Source organism: Callospermophilus lateralis, chromosome X (assembly GCF_048772815.1).
Source record: "Callospermophilus lateralis isolate mCalLat2 chromosome X, mCalLat2.hap1, whole genome shotgun sequence".
Lineage (NCBI taxonomy): Eukaryota > Metazoa > Chordata > Mammalia > Rodentia > Sciuridae > Callospermophilus > Callospermophilus lateralis.
Window position 1 is genome coordinate 126,362,606 of NC_135325.1, and position 25,606 is coordinate 126,388,211.

The window sequence follows — 25,606 nt, forward strand, 5'->3', positions numbered from 1 at the left end:
GTGGCAGCCAGAAGAATCTTCTCAATATGATTCTGGAAATGCCATATTCCTGATTAAATCTTTCCATGTCACTTAAAAAAATAACCAAACTTCTTAATTGTGGTCTCCAAGTCCCGCACAATAGGGCCCCTGCGCAGTCTCTTATCTCATTAACAATTGGATTCCCCATTTCACTGCATCACTGATCTCCTGGACCATGCCAGCTCCTTTTTTAACATGAGAGCTTTTGTATATATGATTCTCTCTGTTGGGAAAGGTTATATACCTCTGTTTCTCCTTCCTTTATCCATTATTTTTTTATCCTTTGTGTTTCTGTTTAAATGACACACCTTTACAGAGCTCTTTCTCATCAAAATAAGATTCCTGCTTATTCTAAATCTCAAAATCATATTTGTTTCCTCTGTGACATTTACGTATTAGAGACCTATTGATTATTTTCTCTGTCTTGGTTAAAATGGTATCCACCCAATCTCTCTATTATAAATTTAGGTAACAATTTCCCTTTCCTCAGAAACATTCTGTGGGGTAAACTTTGAAACTGTGTGAATGTTCTGTTCCCCAACAAGCTTTCATCCAATAGTTTTACCATCCAATAAATTTCCTTACAAGCATATCAATAGTTGCAAATTCCACTTCTAATTTTGTCATTTGTCCTACATTTATTAGTTGAAATCATTTTCTGAAGAAATGTTCCCTCTCCTCCTTTATTTATTTAGTTTTGTGTATGTGGGGGTCAAACTCATGCCTTTACTCATGCTAAGCAAGTGCTCTAACACTAAATTACATCTCTAGCCCTTTTTATTTTTTATTTTGAGACAGGATCTCACTGAGTTGCTGAGGCTCGTCTTGAACTTGAAATCCTCCTGCTTCAAGCCTCCCAAGTCACTGGGACTACAAGTGTATTCCCATACCTGGCCTCCTTTATTATTTTTAACATGATTATGGAGTCTTGGATTCTTTCTTTACTATGACTGCTGTAGTCTGTTACAACCATTATTCTTTTTGATGCTCAAATTGCTTCAAATTTGACCAATAAGAAGCCCTTCAAGTCAGCTGCTGTGTTCTTTTCACATGGACCCCATTTGTCTTTGAGTGCTACTTTGCATTCTGGTACATCAAGATTTTCCAAGATCACATGGCAGTTTCTTTGCTCTAGCCTTGGAATCAGTCACTTCTCAAAGGAGCCCAGATTCCTTTTTACTGGGAAATGATAGAGACCAAGATCTGAGCATAGCATGTTCATTGCTACTGTGGTGTTATTTTTGCTAGGCTCTCTCAGGAGACAGTGCTAGAACAACTTTTTATAAATTCTACAACTCTTATTGACACTTTTAATTCAACTCTAATATTTCCTATATACTTGCATTAATTTTCTAAGGCAGTTATAACAAAGTATCACAAACTTTGTGGCTGAAAAACAAGTTTATTCTCTCATAGGTCTAGAGACCCAAAGTTTGGCACGAGGGACTGAGTGAAACATACCATCACATTTAAAGCATTTGTCATGTCCACTCACATGCTAGTTACTGGTCAAGTTGAGTCATATGGCTCTGCCCAAAGTCAGTGAGGTTTTTGTAAGAAAAGAGGAAGTAAAAAGTCAAGAGCAATACAGTAATACAAACTATCTCATATACCCTTTTCTGTGTATTTACAAATCCCTTCTGTTTTCTTGTTTCAACAATAAAAGGTGATTTTATGTAGGCAAAGGTAAGAGGTTTGGGAAGCTTACTAGGTTTCTTAATCCAGAAGTACTCTCTACTGACCACTATAATTTATTTAATAAATGGGAGTGGAAGAGGTTTGTGTGTCATATGATTTAGTAATCCATTTCTGTTTTATAGGAGACTTAATTTCCACCATTTCTTTCATTCAGCATCTCTAGTCCCATACATTTTCACTCCCTTTCCTTACAGTTCTCCAGAAACCAATGCAGGTCTCAGAGTATTTAATCACTCAGATGAGGAATTTTTCTTTTTAGAAGTGATTTTATCTTGTCCTACCACTACTAGGCCCCATAATGACCTCTTCTCTTTTTTGCAGTCTCTCCTAGGCTCTCTTAAGAACAAACTCTGAAGCCAGGTCTGTTACCTTTATAAAGTTTATTTCCTACTTATAAATGGACACTCACAGTATTCTTTGTCTTCTTCTTATTCTGTAGGTGAGTTATGGGTGAGTTTATTCCAAATTTTAAAGTGTGTGTGTGTGTGCGTGTGGTTTTTTGAAGACGTGAAATATTTAGGTAGCTGTCAGTATCTGACAGGAATGGACAACTCAGTACTTGCAATTTTTATATGCTATTTTAAACTATTTTTCCAAACTATTTGTTTCTGGCATATATAAATACAATTATTTTTTGTATGTATTTTGTTTTCAATGAGCTTGGAAAATTCCTTTAATTCTGATAATTTATATATAGATTCTTTGGGATTTTCTCTGAATGCCACCATATCGTCTACATACAATACATTTGTTTTATCTTTTCTACACATTTTGTTTCTTTTACCTACCTCACTGTACTGCTTAGGGAATCCAATACATACTTTTAACAAAAGTGGATATGGCGGATTAAGAACTAGTATGAATTCTTTTATATTCCTCTTGTGGAAAAGTGTGTCTATTTGGTTTCATTCTAAATTTGGGCTGGCCATTGGCTCTCTGAATCATTGGAGTATGACAGAAGTGATACTAGATTAGTTCTGGGCCTGATCTTTAAAATGCACTGGAAGCTTCCATGCTGATGTCTTGGAATCTAGTTCTTATGTAAGAAGACAGACAATTCTAAGATGTTGTAAGAGAATAAAGACATGTGGCTAAGGGTCAAAAGGATAAGATACCATGTGGTTAGAAAGGTCAAGGAAAACCAAGGCACTAGACATATGAGTAAAGAAGTGGATCCATCCATCCATCCATCCCCACTGATACTACATGGATCAGAGACAAACCAAGACAGTGTACAATAATTAGTAAATAAATAAATAGTCATCTTTAATCTGTCATATACAGTTTTGTAAAAAACTATATTGGATGGTCTAAGCAGTGCAGTAATAAAAAGAAATAAAAGTTATAGGAAGAGCCAGCCAAATCCTTCACAATCTCCTGATCCACAAAATTATAAGCATGTTTGGGGTAGTTTGTTATTCAGAAATAAAACAGATAACTGGTACTGTGGGCATACTGGTCTTAGTCTCAGTCTCCAAGACAAATCTTTCTGTGTTTCACCATAAAATACAATATTTGTTTTATCTGATCAAATAATTTTTCTTCTGTTAATTCTTCTAATTTTTCTTTATTTTTAGTTTACTAATTTTTAAAAATAAGAACAGATGTTGAGAGGATCAAAGATGGCAGATCAGAGAAATCCATAGTATTGTAACAGGCCTCCAAGAGTGAATTAAAACAGTAATTCTACAGCAGCAAACTGAGGTATGAAGACTGTAGGAAAACACCAGTAGGCAACCCAGAGAACAATCAGGTGAAAACCAAAGATGTTTTTTTCTAGAATAGAAGTATAATTCATAAAAGCAACAGAAGGTGGCAGCATCTGGTAAGCAGTGGCTAGGTGGGGGAGGGGAAACACCCCTCCAATAAGACAAAAGAATTTCTCTATTAAGATAGGCAGATGCCACTCTCCGGCACAGTTGCAATCAGAGAGTAAACAAACTCAGAAATAGCAGGCTGAACCAGTTGGAGAAAGCCCAACTGGCACCCAACATACATGGATAAAGATAGCTTAAAAAGACCCTTTGTTTGGAGTTTCTAAGTAGCAGACTAAAAGTTGCTTCAGGTTACCTTTGTTTTTCATATTGTACTCTCTATTTTTTTATCACTTTCTTTTTTAAATTTTTTGACTGGTTTTTGGTACACTTCTGTTTTGAATACCCAATCAGCCACTGAGGCTCTAATATTCCCTGGGTTTATAAGGGCTAATGCCTTGAGTTGATGTGGATTTATAATAAGAGACTGTAACAGAGACTGGGGAGATAGTCAGGGCAGCCACAGCACCAGATTCATTTCAGCCTCCAGAGCAGAGAAGAGCAAAGGACACATTCATTAGCATCTGAAGGTCTGAAATCTGGTATAAGTACTGTGACTCATGGGGGGGGACAGACTGGGGTGATCAGGGTCAGGTGGAAAATAAGGTCTCTCAATCCACTTTATCCAATCCCAGAAGGGGCTGGAGTATCACCTTAGAATCCTACATACCTTCCCCCAGCACACCCAGTTGAGGGACTGAGGGTCTCAGAAGGAGAGGTACCATAGAGTCTGTAAGGCAAGGAGAACATGAAGCTCAAGGTAGAGACTATCCTAACAAATTCAACTAGTTTGGGTCAGAGTTGAGGACAAATAAGCACCAGGAACCCTGCAATATAAAAGTTTCCTCCTAGTAGATTCTAAAATCAAATACTTCTATTTCAAAAACCTCAGCAAGAAAACAAAACAAAAAACCACATTTGTATAGGACAGATATTGCATCAACTGCATATTAACCAATTCCTAGTGTCCCCCCACAATTTATGTTTTTTTCAAAACTATACTTAATTTTATATATTTTGTCAATTAATTGAATATTCTCTCAATACCTCTATTCTCTTCCATCTCTATTCCCTTCCCCTCTCCTTCATCGTTTATACTCACCACATTTTAACTTCTTTCTCCCTTCTCTCCTCTACCTTTTCATTTTTTCACTCCATTTTCTTTATGTCTTAGTTTTTCTATTTGTATCCCTTCTTCCAATGCAATTTAGTATACTTTCATTAATTCTTAACCTCATCTGGTTCTAAATGAACTCTCACTGATGTTCCTCTTTGGTCAACAGAGTTGTTGACATCAGTAACAATAACTTGTATAGTATATGTTGATATCTGGTTTGATCATAAATAACCATGGTTACTAGCAGTTACTGTCTCCTTTCAATGAATTACTAGTAGTTGGAATTAACACTTTGGTGATGCAGATTAGATATATGAAAGCAAAGATATATTCCTAGCCTGAGACTTACTATTAACTGAAGCCTATAACCCCTCAACAAATTCCAAAGAATTAAAAAAGCTGATGGTTGAAGTGATCAATGAACTGGAGGAAAAAAAGGAATGAACTGAGAGAGAATACAGGAAGTGAGAGCATTTTAATAAAGAGATAAAGATTCTTAAAAAAAAAGAACCAAACTGAAATTCTGGAAATGAAAGACAGAATGAATCAAATATAAATTCAATTGAAAGTCTCATCAATACATTAGTTCACATAGAAAACAGGATTTTAGGCACTGAAGGCAAGGTATATGAACTCGAAAAGAACTTACCTCAACATCATAAAGGCTATATATGACTAACCCAAAGCTAACACCATAGTGAATGGGGAAAAACTGAAAGCACTTCCTCTAAAATCAGAAGCAAGACAAGGATGTCCACTCTCATCATTCCTACTGATCATAGAACTTGAAATTTTAGCCACAGCCATCAGAATGAAATAAAAGGGATATAAACAGGAAAGGGAGATGTCCAATTATCACTATTTGCAGAGGGTATGATCCTATAGTTAAAAGAGCCAAAAACTCCATCAGAAGACTGCTAGAGCTAATAAATTCAGCAGAGTAGCAGGATAGTACAAAGCAACATATAAAAAACAATAGGTTTTCAATTCACCAATAATGAATTTGCTGAAAGAGATTAGGAAAACAATTCCATTCACAATAGCCTCAAAAATACCTACAAATGAGTCCAACCAAGGAGGTGAAAGATCTCTACAATGAAAATTATAGAACACTGAAAAAAGGAATTAAAGAAGACACTAGAAAATAGAAATATCTCCTATGTTCTTACACAGGCAGAATTAATATTGTCCAAATGACCATACTACCAAAAGTAATATATAGATCCAGTGTGACCTCCATCTATATTCTTTACAGAATAGAAAAAAAACTGTCCTAAAATTCATTCAGAAGAACTAGAGACCCAGAATATCCAAAACAATTCTGAGCAAGAAGAATGGTGCTGGAAGAGTCCCAATATGTGGTCTCAAATTACACCACAGAGCTATAGTAACAAAAATGGCACTGTGTTATCACAATAACAGACATGAAGACCAATGGGATGAAATAGAAGACAAGAGACAAACCCACATCCTTATAGTCATCTGATTGATGCCAAAGGTACCAAAAATACACACTAGACAAGAAAATCTTTTTAACAAATGGTGTTGGGAAAACCAGATATTCATATATAGAAGAATGAAACTAGATCTCTTTTTCTCACCATACATAAAAGTCAACTGACAGTGTATCAAAGACCTAGGAATTAGATCAGAAACTATGCACCTGGTAGACAAAAACACAGCATGAACACTCCAACACACAGGTATCAATTTCTTCAGTAAGATGCCTAAAGATCAGGAGATGAAACTAAGAATTAATAAACAGGATGGCATCAACAGAAAAGCTTTTGCACAGCAAAGGAAACAAGAGCATGAAGAGACAGCCTATGGAATGGGAGAAGCTCTTTGCAAGTTCCCTATGCCCCCAGCGATATAAATACCTCCTACGGGGCCCCACCTCTTAAAGTTTCCACCACTTTCTAGTAACACCAAGCTGTGGACCAAGGCTTTTCCCCATGGGCCTTTGGAAGACATTCCAGATCCAAATTAGCACTCCAGCCTTTTCCTTCCTACAAGTTCTTTAATTCAGGTGAAAAGCTGACTAACAATGTTCAGGAATAATATAGGCCAACTGTGTTCCTTTCTAATATTGTCCTCATTGAGTTTTGTTGTCAAGGTTATGCTAAAATCATAAGAGAGTTGAATAATGTCTCATATTTTTCCATCTTTTGGAATAATCTTTGTGAAATTCACATGATTTCTCTCTTGAATTTTTGGTAGAACATTTTGAATACCATTTGTATCTGGAGTTTTCTTTGTGGGAAGATATTTGAATACCAATTGAAATCATCAAATGTAATAGGCGTTTCAAGGTTTTCTATTCATTCTTCAGAAAGTTATAATTACTATAATCAATTTTATAAATTTTCAAGTTTACCATTATAAGATTAATAGATTCCAATTTATTACTTCAGGATCTTTATTGATGTCTCTTCTTTTATTTCTGATATTGACTATTTGTACTATTTAATCTTGATCAGTGTTCTCAGATGTTTGTCAATTTTCAAGGAACCAACCTTTGGTTTTGTTCATTTTCTTTATTGTGTATATATACATATATATATTTACTTTATTAACTTTAAATCTTGGCTATTTCCTTGATTATTCTTTCCTTTGCTATTGTCCCAGTGTCTTGAAATGTACCTTAGCTCATTGTTTTCCAGCCTTTCTTCTTTTCCAATATATATGTGTACTGAGAAGTTTATTATCAGGCAAATTGGTAAAACCTTGTATATTATTTGTTTCTTTTCTTTTGAAACCTTGAGAATCTTCTCTTTATATTTTACCTTTGAGAGCTTGACTATTTCTTGGGATGGATTTGGTGAGTTAAATCTGACTCTTCACTGTTGACCTTCTTGTACTTGTAGATTTGTATTCTTCTCTAGTTTTGGGAAGTTTTATGTTATTATTTCCTTTTCTTTCTCTCTTTTATAAACTTTTAAAATTTGCTCTAATTAGTTATACATGACAATAGAATGTATCTTGACATAGTGTACACAAATGGAGCACAACTTCTCCTTCCTCTGGATGTACGGGGGGCAGAGTCACTCCAGTAGTGTGATCATACATGTATATAGGGTGATAATGTCTGTCTCTTTCTACCATCCTTGCCATCCCCATAATCCCACCCCTCCCCTGACTCCCCTTTAAACAAACCAAAGTTTCTTCTTCTTCCACACACCTCTGCCCTACTATGGATCAGCATCCAGTTATCAGAGAAAACATTTAACTGTTTTATTTCATTGTCTTATTTTACTTAGCATGATATTCTCTAGTTCTGCAAATGCCATAATTTTATTCTTCTTTAAGGCTGAGTAATATTTCATTGTGTATATGTACCACATTTTCTTTATCAATTCATTGTTGAAGGGCATCTAGGTTGGTTCCATAGTTAAGCTCTTGTGAATTGTGCTGCTATAAAAATTGATGTGGCTGTGTCACTGTAGTATCCTGATTTTAAGTCCTTTGGGTATAGACCAAGGAAAGGGATGGCTGGGTCAAATGGTGGTTCCATTCCAAGTTTTCTGATGAATCTTTATACTGCCTTCCATAGTGGTTGCACCAATTTGCAGTCTCAGCAGCAATGTATGAGTGTGCCTTTCTTTCCACATCTTCACCAACACTTATTATTGCTTGTATTCTTGATAATTGCCACTCTGACTGCAGTGAGATGGAATCATAGAGTAGTTTTGATTTGCATTTCTCTAGTTGCTAGAGATGATGAACATTTTTTCATGTTTGTTGCTTGATTGTATTTCTTCTCCTGTGAAGTGTCTATTCAGTTCCTTAGCCAATTTATGGATTTTTTGGGTGTTTTTTTTTTTTTGTATTCTTTATATATCCTGGAGATTAGTGCTCTGAGGTGCATATGGTAAAGATATCCTACCATTCTGTAGGCTCTCTCTTCATGTTATTGATTGTTTCCTTTGCTGAGAAAAAGAGTTTTAGTTTGAATCCATCCCACTTATTGATTCTTAATTTTACTTTTTGTGCTTCAGGAGTCTTGTTAAGGAAGTCAGGTCCTTCATCTGACATGATGAAGATTGGAGCCTACTTTTTCTTCTATTAGGTGCAGGTTCCCTATTATAGTGCCTAAGTCTTTGATCCACTTTGAGTTGAGTTTTGCACAGGGTGAGAGATAGGGTCTAATTTCATTTTACTACATATGGATTTTCAGTTTTCCAGTGCCATTTGTTGAAGAGGCTACCTTCCTCCAATATATATTTATGGTGCCTTTGTCTACTGTGAGATAACTGTATTTATGTGTCTTTATTCTGTATCATTGGTCTGCTATGTTATTATTTCTTTGCATATGTTTTCTACCCCTTTAATGTTCTCAGGCCCCTCTTGAACTTCAATAACCTGAGTATTGCTCTTTTAAGACTTTCCCAAAGTTTCTGTAATCTTTCTTCAATTCCCTTCATTCTTTTTTTCTCCCCCAACTCTATATTTTCAAATAGTCTGTTTTGGAGCTTACTAATATCTCTTTTGTCTGATCCACTGTGCTATTAATGCCTTCTTTCATGTTTTGGATATGAGAGATCTCCCAAAAGCTCCTCTGTTGATACGAGGATATTCACAGGTGAAATGACTGGATTATGAAAGCTATACTCTAATTAGTCCACCCTAGTTTGAATGGACTAACTGGGTGGTAACTATAGGCAGGCAGGGCACAGCTGGAGAAGGTGAGTCACTGGGGACATTCCCTAGAATACCCTTTCTCTCTCTGCTCCCTGGTCAACATGAGCAGAGTAGCACTCCTCTGCCATGTCCTTCTGCCATGATGTTCTGCCTTACCTTAGGCCGAGAACAATGGAGTCAGCTGACTAGTAACCACTATGAAAGAACTCTCAGAGAATTGAAAACAGCTGTTTTAAGGGAACTCAATGAGCTTGATGAAAACACAGAGAAATTGTTCAATATACTGTTAGAAAATTTTTCTTTAATACTGTCTGAATGTTCACGGTTGGCCACTTTTTCTTTTGGCTCTGATATTTTGTCTTCAGCAAAGCCTTCTCTATAAAAGAGACTTTAAACAGAACATTTTATTTTATTTATTGTGTCTTCATTTCCATGATTTTTGTTTGTTTGTTTTTTAATGTGTTTATCTCCTTATTGAATTTTTCACTGATATCCTGTACTGACTTCCTTAATTCATGCAGTTGTTTTTCTGTGTTCTCTTAGAATTCACTGATCATTTTTATAGTCATTATTTTGAATTCTTCATCTGATAATTCATTCACTTCAATATCTTTGGGGTCAGTTGCTGATGAATGATGAACTTTAGGAGGTATCAGGTTACCTTGTTTTTTCCAAACTTTTTGTATTTCTGTGTTGGGTTTATGCATCAGTTGGAAAGATTTCTCTTTCAATCTTACACATAGGTCTTTTTAGGGCACAGCTTTCTCTTGCCAATGTGTCCTAGAGTGATATAGATTGAGACCTCCCCACCCCAGCCCCGTAGGTGTGGTATCCTCAGTCAGTATTAATTCTGCTTTTTTTCTGTAGTAATACACATACACAAGTAGAACCTGACCGCCCATCCCTAGCCATTCCTACTTGGAGCCTAGTCAGGAGTTTGGGCTTTTGTCTCTTCTTTATATTAAAATATAGCTGAACTATGAATGTCATTAATTTGCATATGGACCAAGGTGCACAGTCTTTTGGCTGAGTTTAGTTCAGTAGGTGAGTCTCTACCTTGTGAACTTGTAGTGCCCCTGTCATTTACTAGCACCTCACAGAAAAGGTGGAAACAAATAATAGCAACACTCAATGCAAACAATATACAGCATTAAAATAAGTACTAGATGCCTACTGTAACATATACAATACTAATTACCATGAAAACAGGAATGGTAGGGTTAACAATTGCTACCAGAAAAAACAGCAAATAACCATGAACTAGATCTGGCATTAAAGCAAATAGCAGGTGTCAACTATTGCTGGGAGCCATCAGCCAAGTAGGTATGACAGTCTCCTTGCCAGCTTACTCCCATGCTGTCTAGTGGAAGGACTTCTGAAAGGTGACCTTGCTCAAGGACCAGGGCGGATCCCTGTTTAGGGTGTTCCCAGTTTAGCATAATAGGAGATTAGGGTGTTCCCCGTTTAGAATAGGGTGTATCCTGCTGCCTGAGTTCCTCTTGAGTTCTTAGGGTCAGACAGTATATTTTGGGAGACAGAAGCCCATGTGGAGTGGATTTGGGCAGAGTAGTGGATTTGGGCAGAGTAGTGGATTTGGGCAGAGTGTGGATTTGGGCAGAGAGTGGATTTGGGCAGAGTGTGGATTTGGGCAGAGAGTGAATTTGGGCAGAGTGTGGATTTGGGCAGAGAACGTGGATTCCCCCAGAACGTGTCTGTAGACGGCCGGTGTGAGATCAGGAATAAAGAATTGCTGTTTTGAATCTACAAAGCTGTGTGGAGACTCGTGATTTGTGCCCAGCCAGAGACTGCAGCATTTGGTGGCTCGTACGCGGAACGCCTGAAGCTTGGGGGTAAGTGAAATTGCTCGCCCCTGAGGGAAGGTGAGAGAATGGATGACCATTTCAAAAAACAATGTGTTCTTCTTTTGATTTATTTTGTTTTTCTTTCAAGCTGCCTATCCCTAGAAATTTCTCAGGCAAACTGGAAAAAATGGTTGACTAAAGGCTTGAAGTTTGTCGGCCCTGAGGAAGAGAAAATTGATACAACGATTTTTTATTCTGTTTTTGTTTCATTCAGTTTCGGTTTCGTTTTGTGTTACCTTATTGGGTTGCGTTATCTTTATAGTAGATTAAAACAAACTGAAAAGATGTTAAGTAAATTGTTAGAGGTTCAGAACATGGAGAAAGACATTTTAGATCAAGCAAAAGAGAAGGTCTCTCGAGCTAGTCAGACAGAGGAAGAAAATTTAAAGGAAAAGGGGTTGTTAGGAAAAAGGCCACAACAGGAGGCTGTTACTAACTCCGTTTTATCACAAGAGGGTTTAATTCAACCAACAGCCCCACCGATAGAGACAGCTGAGTGGCCCTCAAACCCCGCAGTTGATAATTGGGATCCTGAGACAGGACCTCGAAGATTAGCATGCCCTGTACTTGAGCAGGCAGGAGGGCAGCGAATTCACCATGTTTTAGATTTTAAAACAGTGAAGCAGTTAAAGGAGGCTGTAACAACCTATGGTCCCCAAGCTCCCTTCACGGTAAGCATGGTCGAGTCCATTACTAACTTGGACACGATGCCAGCAGATTGGGCTAGCATGTGTAAATCTGTGCTAAATGGAGGACAATATTTGTTATGGAAGGTTGCCAATGAGGAATTTTGCGCAGAGACAGCTAGGTGAAATGCAGCAGCCGGTTACCCTCAAAGAAATCTAGAGATGTTGCTAGGGAAAGGACCTTATGAGGGTCAGCGGAAACAAATTGAATATGATCCTGCTATATATGCACAAATTGCTGCAGACGCAGTTAGGGCATGGAAGACTTTACAAGGACATGGAGATTTACAAGGTCAGCTATCTAAGGTAATACAGAGAGCTAATGAATCTTACGCTGACTTTGTAGATAGGGTAATTCAAACGGCTGCCAAAATATTTGGGGATACGGAACAAGCAATGCCATTAATAAAACAACTGGCTTATGACCAAGCAAATCGTTGCTGCAGAGAGGTTATTAGACCATGGAGACATGAAGATTTAAACACATATATTAAATTATGTAGAGATATTAATGAACAAGGGCAAGTCTTGGCAGCTGCAGTACAACAGGCTTTAGATGCCAGGCCAAAAACATGCTATGATTGTGAACAAACAGGATATTTTAAAAGAAGTTGCCCCATAGGAGGAGGATTTAACAAAACTAGGTATCAAAGAAATAGAATACCGGGTATTTGCCCACGATGCCGTAGAGGGAGACATTGGGCTAATGAATGCCGTTCTCAAACCACCATAGAGGGTACTCCCTTATCAAAAAACGGACAAGGACCAGGTATTTACCCACGATATCGTGGAGAAAGGCATTAGGCTCCATTGCCAAAAAACGGACAGCCGGGCCCAATGCTCCGGGGCCCACAACCACAAATATATGGGGCAGTGGAGGAACCCAGCAACACCATCAGAGTAGTGCCCAGGACACATTGTCCATTAAATCCCTCATCAGACAAACCCAAGGGAGCACAGGGTTGGACACCTGCGCCTCTGCCAGAGCAGTACTAACTCCAGAGATGGGAGTTCAAATCATTCCTTCAGGAATAAAAGGGACAGTAGGCTTATTATTGGGACATAGTTCATCTACATTAAAAGGACTTATGATAAGTCCTGGGGTAATTGATCCCGATTATGTAGGTGAAATAAAAATTATAGCTAGTTCTCCAAGAGGTATATCAGTAATTTCACCTGGAGACAGAATAGCACAGTTGTTAATAACACCCAGCCTACATAATAAATTTCCTAGTCATAGTGTAAAAAGAGGTTCCAGGGGATTAGGCTCCACAGGTGTAGATTGGGCTATGTTGTCTTTAAATTTAGATTCTCGCCCAATGTTAAAACTAAATATTCAAGGACACGACTTTAATGGGCTACTGAACACAGGTGCAGACCTTAGCATCATCTCTAGTCAGGAATGGCCAAAACACTGGCCATTACAACAAGCCACTCAAACGCTTCGAGGCCTAGGAGTGGCTACTAATCCCCATAGAAGTGCAATGGTATTAGATTGGAAGGATCCTGAAGGATGTGAGGGAACTATACAGTCATATGTATTGGATCATCTTCCTATAAATTTATGGGGACGAGATGTCCTAGATCAATTAGGTTTGACGTTAACAAATAACATCAATCCTAATGCGCCCACTACTAGGGCTAGACAAGGTTTTAGGAAAGAAAAAAGATTAGGAAAACAAGGACAAGGTATAGCAGCACCAATTCAAATAGATCAAGGAACAGACAGACATGGGTTGGATTTTCAGAAAGGGCCACTGAGACAATAAAAATTACTTGGAAATCAGAAAGACCAGTGTGGGTTCCTCAGTGGCCCCTGACTAAAGAAAAGATACAAGCAGCCCATGACCTGGTCAAACAACAATTAGCGGAAGGACATATACAACCTTCCATATCTCCCCATAATACTCCCATTTTTGTCATCAAAAAGAAGTCTGGTAAATGGAGATTATTGCAAGATTTAAGAGCCATTAATAATGAAATGGTTATTATGGGACGTGCTCAATCAGGGATTCCTCAATTGTCTGCTTTGCCAAAAACCTGGCATGTTTTAGCCATAGATATTAAAGATTGTTTTTTTTCAATTCCAATTCATCCCGAGGATAGTCCTAGTTTTGCATTTACTATCCCTGCATTAAATCATGAAGGTCCTGATCAGAGATATGAATGGAAAGTACTCCCTCAAGGGATGGCTAAGAGCCCAACTATGTGTCAAATTTATGTTAATAAAGCAATCCAGCCACTTAGAAATCAAAATCCTGAACTACAAATATTTCACTATATGGATGATGTATTATTGGCACATAAAGATAAAAACATATTGCTGGAATGTTATGCCACACTTACAAACTTATTAAAAAATTATAATCTAGAGATAGCAATAGATAAAGTACAATTAAATTTTCCAATTAATTATTTAGGAGTTCTATTATCCTCAACCATGGTCCGTCCACCAAAAATTCAAATACGAGTAGATCAACTCAAGTCACTTAACGACTTTCAAAAGTTATTGGGAGACATAAATTGGATAAGGCCTTATCTAGGCATACCAACAGGAGAGTTGGGACCTTTATTTGATATTCTAAAAGGTCCATCAGATCCAAACTCACCTCGCATGTTAACTCCTAAAGCAAGAAAGGCATTAAAAATTATTGAAACATATATGGAAAATATACATTTGGATAGACTTGATATAAGTTTGCCTTTATTATTTATTGTACTACCAACAAAAAATATTCCTACAGGAGTATTTTGGCAAGAAGGTCCATTATTGTGGATACATTTATCTTATTCTCCTAACACTATTCTTACTAGGTATCCTGAGTCTGTAGGACAATTAATACTCAAAGGAATAAAAGCAACAAAGGGAGTGGTTGGAATTTCTCCCAATAAAATTATTACTCCATATACCATGGATCAAATTGATGAGTTAGCTAATGAGTTAAATACTTGGGCAATAATCATGTGTAAATCTAATGTTTCATTTGATAATCACTTACCATCTAATCCTTTGTTGTCTTTTTGGTCTAAGCATCCTGTAGTTTTACCAAAAATGACAAGAAAAACCCCTATCATGAATGCTCCAAATATATTCACTGATGGGTCAAATAATGGTACAGCAGCAGTAGTTACCCCTGATCAAACTTTTACATTTTTTAGTACCCAAACAATCAGCTCAAAAGGTAGAGCTTAATGCAGTATTACAAGCTTTTGTGATGTTTAAAGATTATGTATTTAATTTATTTTCTGATAGTCAGTATGTAGTTAATGCTATAGTATCCCTTGAAGATGCTGGTAGGATTTCCCCTTCCTCTACTGTTTTCTCTTTGTTTTCCACTATACAAAGTCTAATCTGGGACAGAAAAGATCCATTCTTTATAGGACATATTAGAGCACATACAGGATTGCCTGGAGCCCTTAGTTTGGGCAATGATTTAGCAGATAAAACTACACATGACATACATATTTTCTCTACACTAGAAGAAGCTACGAATTTTCATAAAAAATTCCATGTTAATGCTAATACTTTACAAAAGCATTTTAAAATAACTAAGGAACAAGCCAGACATATAATAAAACAATGTCAAAATTGTGTGACCTTTTTACCACAAGTTAATCTTGGAGTCAATCCTAGAGGACTGATACCTAACCATATTTGGCAAATGGACGTCACACACTTGCCAGAATTTGGAAAATTAAAATATTTACATGTTACAGTTGATACTTCTTCCGGATTTTTGATGGGCTCCCTTCATGCCGGAGGAAAAAACTAAAGATGTTATAGCTCATTGCTTACAAAATTTTGCCACTGTGGGCGTTCCTAAACAGTTAAAAACTGATAACGGTCCTGGCTATACCTCTACCTCTTTTAAACAATTTTGCTCATCATTTGGTATTACTCATATAACAGGAATTCCATACAATCCACAGGGACAAGGCATAGTTGAAAGAGCTCATCAAACTATTAAAACGTACTTATTAAAGCAAAAAGAGGGAATTGGAAAGGGGTATATATCCCCCAAAGATAAACTTAAAATAACGCTTTTTACTCTAAACTTTTTAAATTTGGATTCATCAGGACTTAGTGCTGCGGAAAGGCATATGTATCCAAAAAATGTGCATAAGCCTAAAGTTCTTTGGAAAGATATTCTAACAGGACAATGGAAAGGTCCTGACCCAGTAATTGTCTGGAGTCGGGGCTCTGTTTGCGTGTTTCCACAGGGAGAACAGCAGCCGATTTGGATTCCAGAAAGACTAACCAAAACGATTTCTACAGATCGAAAAGAAGATGATTTGACTCAAATCCATAACAGCTGATATCCAGAACTCCAGCTTGGCCATTCTTACATCTGCGACTGTGATTAACCAGGATGCTTTTTTCAATATCTATTTTATTATTGCATTTTTCCACATCATAAGGCTCTATTTTTATTTTTTGAGCTCATACAAACCTAGGTTAATGTTTTTTTTTTTTTGATCAGTTTTATTTTTTGACTATAGAGTTTTTAAACATTGCAATGGAGATTTCACCTAGGTAAAGCTACAAGGCCTTTATTATTATCTTATGTGTTGTACGTTTGTTTGCACATTTGTGTTTTGTGTTGTATGTCTGTGTGTGCATATTTCATATATGAGGAGCGCTCATGAAAAATGGATCCAAATTATTATTTTTTTTATTCACGTGATTTAAATGGCTTAATTTAAATTAGGTAAACAGCTGTTAAAGATTGTTTTTAAAGGTGGTTAACAGATCTGCTTGTTTACTAATTTAAATCAGGTAAAAAGCTGTTAAAAATTGCTTTTTAAGGAGGTTAACAGATCTGTTTGTTTACTTTCACCTTTCCTTTTCATTATATTTAATAATTCTTTTCAGGATAATGTCTTTTTAGCATCATTGCCAGAATTCCTATCTTCATCCCAATGAATATAACTCAACAAGTATGCTCAATCAAGGAGTCAACTTACTTTGGGAGGCAACGGACTTTGGGAGGAGACGAACATATTGATAGATTCCTCCACTTTGAACCGCTTGCAGAACTTGCCTGGACTATGTAACTACGTTTAGTGCAGCAAATTGTGGTAATGCTGGCATATCTTTGCTGATGGTGTCACCAGTGATGCAATTTTTATTTCCTTGCCAGCGCACCACATGTTAATTGTGGTAATGCTGGCATATCTTTGCTGATGGTGTCACCAATGATGCAATTTTTCCAAAGGAACTGTCAATTGGCTTGGTGTCGTGGCATTTCTGTATCCTCCTCCCTTCTGCTAGTAATGGTCTAAAATTTGGGGGCCAATGGCTATGCTGGACCGGTAGTCAGTGACGGGTATGATCCAATTGCAGTGGTATCAACCTAAGACAGGAGGCTGACACCTAAAGGTCAGTTGCCTAAAGGTCAGTTTTCCGATGACGGGTAAGAACCATATGTTGAATTGGACAACCTACCAGGCATGGTCCTTAAGCCACATTAACCTCACTCCCCCACTGGCACCAAGGCCAAATTTGGGGGCCAACAGAGGTGAGGCAAAGAACCTCACCCCCCCACTGGTGCATAGACCTATCCACAAGTATGGCTGTATGCTGGACCGGTAGTCAGTGACGGGTATGATCCAGTTGCAGTGGTATCAACCTAAGACAGGAGGCTGACACCTAAAGGTCAGTTTTCCAATGACGGGTAAGAGCCATATGTTGAACTGGACAACCTACCAGGCACGGTCCTTAAGCCACATTACTTGTTGTTTAATTAATCAGAAGGGGGGAGATGCTGGGAGCCATCAGCCAAGTAGGTATGACAATCTCCTTGCCAGCTTACTCCCATGCTGTCTAGTGGAAGGACTTCTGAAAGGTGACCTTGCTCAAGGACCAGGGCGGTTTAGCATAATAGGAGAGTAGGGTGTACCCCCTTTAGAATAGGGCAGTTTAGCATAATAGGAGAGTAGGGTGTTCCCCCTTTAGAATAGGGCAGTTTAGCATAATAGGAGATTAGGGTGTTCCCCCTTTAGAATAGGGCGTATCCTGCTGCTGAGTTCCTCTTGAGTTCTTAGGGTCAGACAGTATATTTTGGGAGACAGAAGCCCATGTGGAGTGGATTTGGGCAGAGTGTGGATTTGGGAGAGAGTGGATTTGGGCAGAGAACGTGGATTCCCCCAGAATGTGTTTGTAGACGGCCGGTGTGAGATCGGGAATAAAGAATTGCTGTTTTGAATCTACAAAGCTGTGTGGAGACTCGTGATTTGTGCCCAGCCAGAGACTGCGGCAAACTATTTCATCCACAGCACTAATAATTGCAACAAACTGGTGAGGGTAGGAGTTATTAAAAAAAAAACAATTAGTTCTGAAAGATGGTAACAATACAGTTCATTAAGAAAAAAGAAAATGTGATAGGAAGGTGCTGGAGTGGCCTAAGACTGAGGCTGCCTGAAATAGCTCTCAGCTTCCCTTCTCCCAGTATAAGGTACTATGGAGTGGGAAGTACTGGCATTTGGAGCCTTTTCTTCACAGACCAGATTGGTGCACTTCCAGGGTGGAATTGCTGCAGAGTTCTATAAGGGGAGTTCCTGGGGCTAGGGCTTAGGGCTTAGGTGTAATCAGACCTTAGGGACTTTGCTGGGTGGAATCTTCTCTGAAGGGATTAGATCGACACACCCATAAGGCCTGGCAGCTGCCAATGTCTGCTGGGAATCCAAAACTCAGAAGCCTCCCAAAGATTGTAGAGCAGCAGAGCCAATTTTGCATATCCTGTGCTGCCCACAAACACAGCTTTCCCAGGCTTAGTCCCTAAGTGTATTCATATCTACCTATTCAAATTCCCAACACTCTTCAGCTTGTCACATGTACTGTCAGACTCAAAGGAAATGTGAGTTAGGTTAACCTTCATTTTCCTGACTTTTCTATATCTAATGTTTTAGATATGTCTCTTGTAAAAGGAATAGAATTGCTTTTTCCTTCTGATTAATCTGACAATTGTCATGTCTTAAATGGAATATCTACTTCATTCATGTTATAAATAATTACTGCTACTTTTGCATTTAAACCAGCCATCCTATCTTGCTATTTTTCCTGCCTATTTTGTTTCTTTATTTGCTTACTTCATTAGATTTATTGAGTATATTTTATCCCTTTATAGTCCCATTTTTGGGAATCCTACACTTTATTTATATTCTATTTCTTCCTGGTTACCCTGATAATTGTAAGTTGCATCAAATTATCAAGGTTTAGTGTTAATCAACACTTATATCTTCTACATGAGAATTTTAGAATCCCTTATTTTACTTACCCCCATCCTGACTTTTCAGCTGTTGTCACATGTTCTAAACCTTTTATTTTTAAAAGTTTATTACTCAGACATTTGTTATAGTACCAGAAAGATGAATAACACATAACATCATGGTTAATTCTTAGTAAAAAGGAATATTTAAAATACCACAGATATGAACTATTCTTTTTTCCATTACTCACTGGATAGTAAGACTTTCTCATGCTTACGAGTGTGTGTTGACTTATTAAGCAAATCCATATCAAAATTGAAGACCATCTGGATCACTAAACTTAAATGTCAATAAGGCTTAGGAATATGGGTTGCTGATGAGTATACAGGCATAATTAAGCATTTCCTAAATAGCTCTCATTGTTTAGTCCTCTAATTCTTGTCATCATCCTGGTTGATGTCAACCTCCACGAGAAAAATCAATTCTTGGCTCTACACTTCCTTTAGTTGAAATTTTTCTTTCTAAGAGTCACTGTATTCTCCTACAATACCCTTTATAGCATCCTGTTATTATAGGTACTGATTAATTTTACCCTGAAATTTTAGCCACATATAAACCTGGTCATATATCTAAATGTCAAGCTCTAAGAGAGGTTTTCTGTCTTTCTTGTGAGAACACCATACCTTTACTTTGCCATTCTGTAAAAAGAGAGTCCAATGATGGCCATCTTGACTGCTGGAGATAAGGAACTCCTTCACAAACATGCTGGTAAGAAGAGATTTCACTCCTTGTGTGATTATTCCTGTGACTTTCATTGTCTTCTGGAAGTCCACTTGCAGCCACTCTTTTGGATTATTTACCTAAAGAAGGTGATACTGGACTAGTATTCTATTGGTTATCATTTGCCTCCAGAAATCCATAATTTCTTTTTTAGCCTTATCCAGCACTTACCACTCTACATCTTATAGTTTATTGGTCTCCCTTATTTGACTAAGAAACTTGAGAGCCAAAATTTTTCTTACTAATCCCTGTGTCATCAGGGTCATCTACTTAATAAGTGCTCGGTAAATTCTGAATGATTATAAAAGTCATATATAGGGGCTGGGGTTGTGGCTCAGCGGTAAAGTGCTCACCTAGCACGTGCGAGGCCCTGGGTTCAATCCTCAGCACCACATACAAACAATAAAATAAAGGTACTGTGTCCAGCTACAACTAAAAAATAAATATTAAAAAAAGCCATATGTAGACTGACTAGAGTATAAAAGTTTGGCAGTGTAGTATGCAAACTATTTTGTTTAAAATAAATCCCTGGGTGACTAGCCACCTCCTAAGAGACTTGGTGAAATCCTCTCTTAAAATAAAAACCAAAATGGACTGGGGACATGACTCAGTGATAAAGTGCACCCCTGGGTTCAATTCACAGTACCAAAAAAATTTAAAAAAAAAAGAAGAAGAAAAAAAAAGAACTTCCCATCTTAATTCATCAAATTGTTGCTAAACCATATGAGAAAGGAAAGAAAAAGTACAAATTCATCCATTTAATGAGCATAGTTTCTAAAAATCCTAATCAAAAGATAAAAAAGGGAATCTAGCAATATGCAAAAATGTCATGTCTGAGGATCCATAGGGATTTTTTCTAAAAGGGAATGATATTTAAGTATAAGAATTTTTGTAATGTAATCCATGGCATTAACAGATTTAAATGAAAATAAAATATGACCAATTCAACAAATACAGAAAAAATAAATAAATAAAATAAAATAAATCCCTGGAGGAGCAGAGACAATTCTATTCCCTCCCCTAAAAAAGCAACTAAGTAGGGCTGGGATATAGCTCAGTTGATAAAGTGCTTGCCTCACATGCACAAGGCCCTGGGTTCAATCCCCAGTACATGCACACACACTCAACTCAGTGACTGAACTGGGTGGCTCGGGAAAATATATGTTCCCAATGAAGTACATATGACTATAAACTTTTCCTCTGATGTATTCAGAAACCTGGAAAGAAAGTTAATTGTTGATATTTATCTGTAAAACTAGACTTTAGCTACTTGTATTTTTAATATTTTTACTTATAGATGAACACAATGTCTTCATTTTATTATTTATCTATTGTTTAATGTGGTTCTGAGAATCAAACCTAGTGCTTCACACATACTAGGCAAGCACTCTACCATTGAGCTACAACCCCAGCTCGACTTTTTTTTAAAGATATTTGCCTAGTACTGGATACAGATTCTTCTTCCAGGAGGTCCAATTAAGGATCATTTCTCCCCAATGCATCTATGCGAAATCATGTACCATATCCATTACATGCCTGTAGGGGTGTCTGCCCATAGTCAATCTTCCTAGACACTTTTTAGGAACAATATTTGAAAAATCAAGCATTTCCACCAGTTTTCCCAACTCCTACCCCTTGCTCTATATCAGTTAAAAGGTAGATATGTTTCCTTTTACCTGAGGTCTCCAAGCATTAGTCCTTCCCTGAAGGTGAAGCCGGGCTTGTGAAGGAGACCAAGTGGCAAACATATTGGTAAAGTAGGATGAGGCAGTAATCTGTGCATCTGATATTAGTTTATTCTCCATTCCCAATGGTATGCTGCAACCTCAAAGAAGTCAAAGGAGAATGTTATCACAAAGACAGGCTGCAGCCTCGGTTCCATTGGACTACCTCTAATATCTAGGGCCACTATCATCATAATCATTTCCCAGGCATTAGCTTTTGCACAAATTCCCTTATTGTTAGCATGTTCCTGTTTTCTGGACAGTTCTCTTTAGCTGTTTGGCATTGAGTTTCCTTATTAACAGAATTACAGGAGGTGGTTACCTTGGGGGGAAATCCCATGGTTAGGGTAACAAATTCCTGGGTTTTCTTAGGATAGTACTGGTTTTATTACTGAGAGTTCTGTTTCCTGACAGAGAACCCCTCCTTTTAGTCCCAGGATAACAAGAACAATTAGTCATCCTACCTAGGGCTGGGAAAGGAAAGGATACGAGATGACTTGGCACTTACTGTTTAAATCACAGCCCATCAACTCCATTCGAAGGGTGCTGCGGATGCTATAATGAGTTGGGTGCAAACGGATATACCGAGCAATAATTGGAGGATTAAAAATATTGTGTTTTATCCCAGATGAATCCACATTGCCAAAGAAAACCTATTGGGAGAGATTATCACAAATACATGGAAAGTGAATACAAAGTGAAAAGCAGTTCCTCCCATTGACATCTTTCTTCTAATTTTGCCTTGTACATCTGTCAATACTATCAAATATATTAAAACAAGGCTGGTAGCAGGGCACAGTGGTGCATGCCTGTGATCTCACTTGCTCAGGAGACTGAGACAGGAGGATCTTGGGTTCAAAGCCAGCCTCAGCAATGGCAAGGTGCTAAGCAACTCAGTGAGACCCTGTATCTAAATAAAATACAAAATAGGGCTGGGGGTGTGGCTCAGTGGCCAAGTGTCCCTGGGTTCAATCCCCAGTACCAAAAAAAAAAAAAAAATACAAGGCTGTCTAGACAGATGTTAGGATAATACACATGAAGGAGAAAAGCATCAGGTAGAAGAGTGGAACAAGATTAGGTCTTCTTTGGGGACAATGAAGCCATTTTCTACCTTGGGTCTCTGTAAAAGACTCATAAAAGAAGTTGAGAAAGCCATTTATGGTTTTGTACTCCAACATGGTATCAACTGGGAGCAAAAAGACATGCATTATCAGGAGAGTTACATCAGTAAGTTGGTAGAACAGGAGGTCCTTAATTGTCATTTCCCACAAAGGAACAATGATTTGGCAGTTATCTGTGGATAAAAGTACCTTTGGGAGAGTCTTGGGAATCAGGTAAAGGTTAAAGAGCCACATTTAGCCCCAAACCAAGTATGGCTCCTTTTATAAGGCAGACCTTCATCTTGGCTACAAACTCAGAAGCAGGCTAACCCCTGTGGATTGAGCTTCGGACCCACTTGTGTGTGGTCTTGACACAAGTTCCATTCACTCAGGGACCTGGTAGGGTCATTTTCCACTAGCATTTCCAGTAAACGTGTCTAGGGTTTGGAAGTGGTTTGTCCCAAGGGTTCATGTGTTGGAAGCTTGGTCCCTAGTGTGGTGATACTAAGAAGTGGCAGAGCCTTTTAGAGTGGGAGCCTAGTGGGAAGTCACTGGGGACATTGCTTTTGGAAGGGATTAAGGTAGTTTTCATGAGATCCCTGTTATTCTCACAAGGCTGAGTTGTTATGGCTGAACAAGCCTGGCCCCTGAATTATTCACTGGTTTCTCATATTGTCACATCTTTACCTCTCATATACCACTCCTACTACTGTGATGCTATTTGTAATTTTGGTCATCAGAGATAAGCCAGGCCACTGAACCTCCAGAACTATGAGCTAAATAAAGTATTTTATTTATAAAGTTTGTAGCTTCTGGCATTTTGTGATAATAACAGAAAATGGACTAGTACAGAGGCCCACCAATTGTGGATTTTCAAACAGACCTGTGACTCAGCTCTAGCCATGTACTACTATAGTGTGAAGGTACTTCTGCTTGCCCAGGAAACTGGTGGAAGCTATGTTAGTCCATGCCCCCAGAAAAAGGCCTGTGAAGTGGACCTGAACATGGACCCAGAATCAGTGTTGTGACCCAGCTCCAGTACTGGTGTTACTACAGTCTGGAGGAAATTCTGTCTATACATAGACCTAGTGGGAGTCATATTCATTTGTTTCCCTAAAAACAGGCCTGCTGATCAGGGGACCCTGAAGCAGTACTGTGATCTAGTTCCAGATCTGCTCCACCATGGTCCACAGGCAGTTCTATTTATTTAGGGACCCAGCAGGAGGTATAGTCCTAGTAACAGGCCTACTGTCTGAGGATCCTACTGTAGATTCAGAAGAAACCATTCAAATGTACATGTATCACTACAAGGCTATATAGATCATAAAGAATGTGGCAAACATAGTACCATCAAAGGAAACTGATAAAACTCCAGTAATCAGTGCTAACAAAATAAAAATCCATGAATTATTTTTTTAATATTCATTTTTTAGTTGTAGGTGGACACAATATCTTTATTTCATTTTTGTTTTTTTACATGGTGCTGATGATTGAACCCAGTGCCTCATGAGTGCTAGACAAGCGCTCTACCACTGAGTCACAACTCCAGCCCCTCTATGAATTTTTTAACAAAGAATTCAAGATAATTGTTCAAAGAAGTTCAGTGAGGGGCTGGGGGATGTAGCTCAGTGAGAAAGTGCTTGTTTGTCTTGCTTACATGATCACAGTCCTGGGATCAAACCCAAGTACCAGCAAAAAAAAAAAAAAAAAAAAAAAAAGAGAAGAAGAAGAATTAATTTGATGATATAAGAGACTAGAGAGCACAGATAATTAAGAAAATCAGGAATATATGAACAAAATGAGAAGTTTAATAAAGAAATAAAAACTATGAAAAAGAACCAAACTGAAATATTGACTGTACAGAAAAATTTAAAAGCGGCTTTTGAGAACACATGTAATGTTGCAAAAGATGAAATTAATACACTTGAATACAGATGACTTAAAATTGTTCATTTAGAGGAACAAAAAAGAAATAAAAATGAAACAGTGAAGAAAGCATATGGGACTTATGAGATATTATCAAGCAAAATAATTGAGATTATAGGAGTCTTAAAAGTTGAGAAAAAGGACAAAAGAAGGTTATTTAAAGAAATAATGGAATAGAGTTCCAAAGAGAGAACCAGCATGAAGAAAAAAAGGGGGATGCTACCGACCTGTGCTGACAGTCTCCCGGAGTCCCAGCAACAAGATGGTACCACACCCAACTTCTCTAGGCACACATCATGCCTCAGCGCCAACATGACAAGGTACTGTATCCAGGTTTTCCCTCATCCCCAGCCCTGGGATCATCGTTCCTGCGCTGCCATATTACACCTGGCAGTGCCAACCTGGCTGCAGTGGGAAGGAGAACAGAGAGACCTGCGGACAGGTGGGTACAGAGGCCAGGTTGTGGGGGCAAAAGGGTTTGAGGGGAGGACTATGGTGGGCCATTCTTCAGTCTCCACCATCCTTCGTGAGCTCTGGCCTTAAGAGTTCTGGCGCCTGGAAAACCCTCACCCCCGCCTCCACACGGGGGCTTTGGGTTTCCTTTTCTGTGGTTGGGGAGCTGCTCTTTGTCTACTGAGCACCAGCCTGGATGGTTACACAGAGCCCACAGTTGGTAGAACGTGAGTTTTGTCCTTCCCAAGAGCTTGGTAGGCGCCCTTACTACTTGATACATATTTAGATCAGTTTGTGTACATTTCAGTTCTGATCCCATGGATCAGTATGGACCTTTTCTATGTTGTTGGTGAAATTATGTGACATGTGATGAAGAAAACCATTCCAGGAATTACTTTGTAATCCAGAGTATATGATGATTCATACTTAAAAAGAGAATGCAGATTTGGAATGTAATTGTTTTCTTTTTTGGTTAGCTTCTGTCTCTCCAAGAGGCAACTATTTTGTAAACATTCTGTGGGAGCTACACAATTGTTACCATAATTGCAGCCATTTCCTTTCCCCTATTCTTACTT

The 25,606-nt window shown here is 38.1% G+C and overlaps 1 protein-coding gene across 7 annotated transcripts in view; it reads right to left on the reverse strand.

The window, feature by feature from the left end:
* The window catches only part of F8 (coagulation factor VIII), a 103,160-nt gene that overhangs the window by 2,790 nt on the left and 74,764 nt on the right, over nt 1-25,606 (reverse strand). For 4 of the 7 annotated variants that reach the window (XM_077106708.1, XM_077106709.1, XM_077106713.1 and 1 more), the window contains 3 exons: nt 22,061-22,205; nt 21,505-21,653; nt 19,732-19,908 (listed from right to left, as the gene is read on the reverse strand). In XM_077106708.1, coding sequence (XP_076962823.1) covers nt 19,732-19,908; nt 21,505-21,653; nt 22,061-22,205 — 471 coding nt within the window. Of the gene's footprint in view, nt 1-19,731; nt 19,909-21,504; nt 21,654-22,060; nt 22,206-24,712; nt 25,011-25,606 lie in introns of those variants that run through there. The other 3 variants (XR_013154638.1, XR_013154636.1, XM_077106711.1) reach the window with 2 other exon arrangements.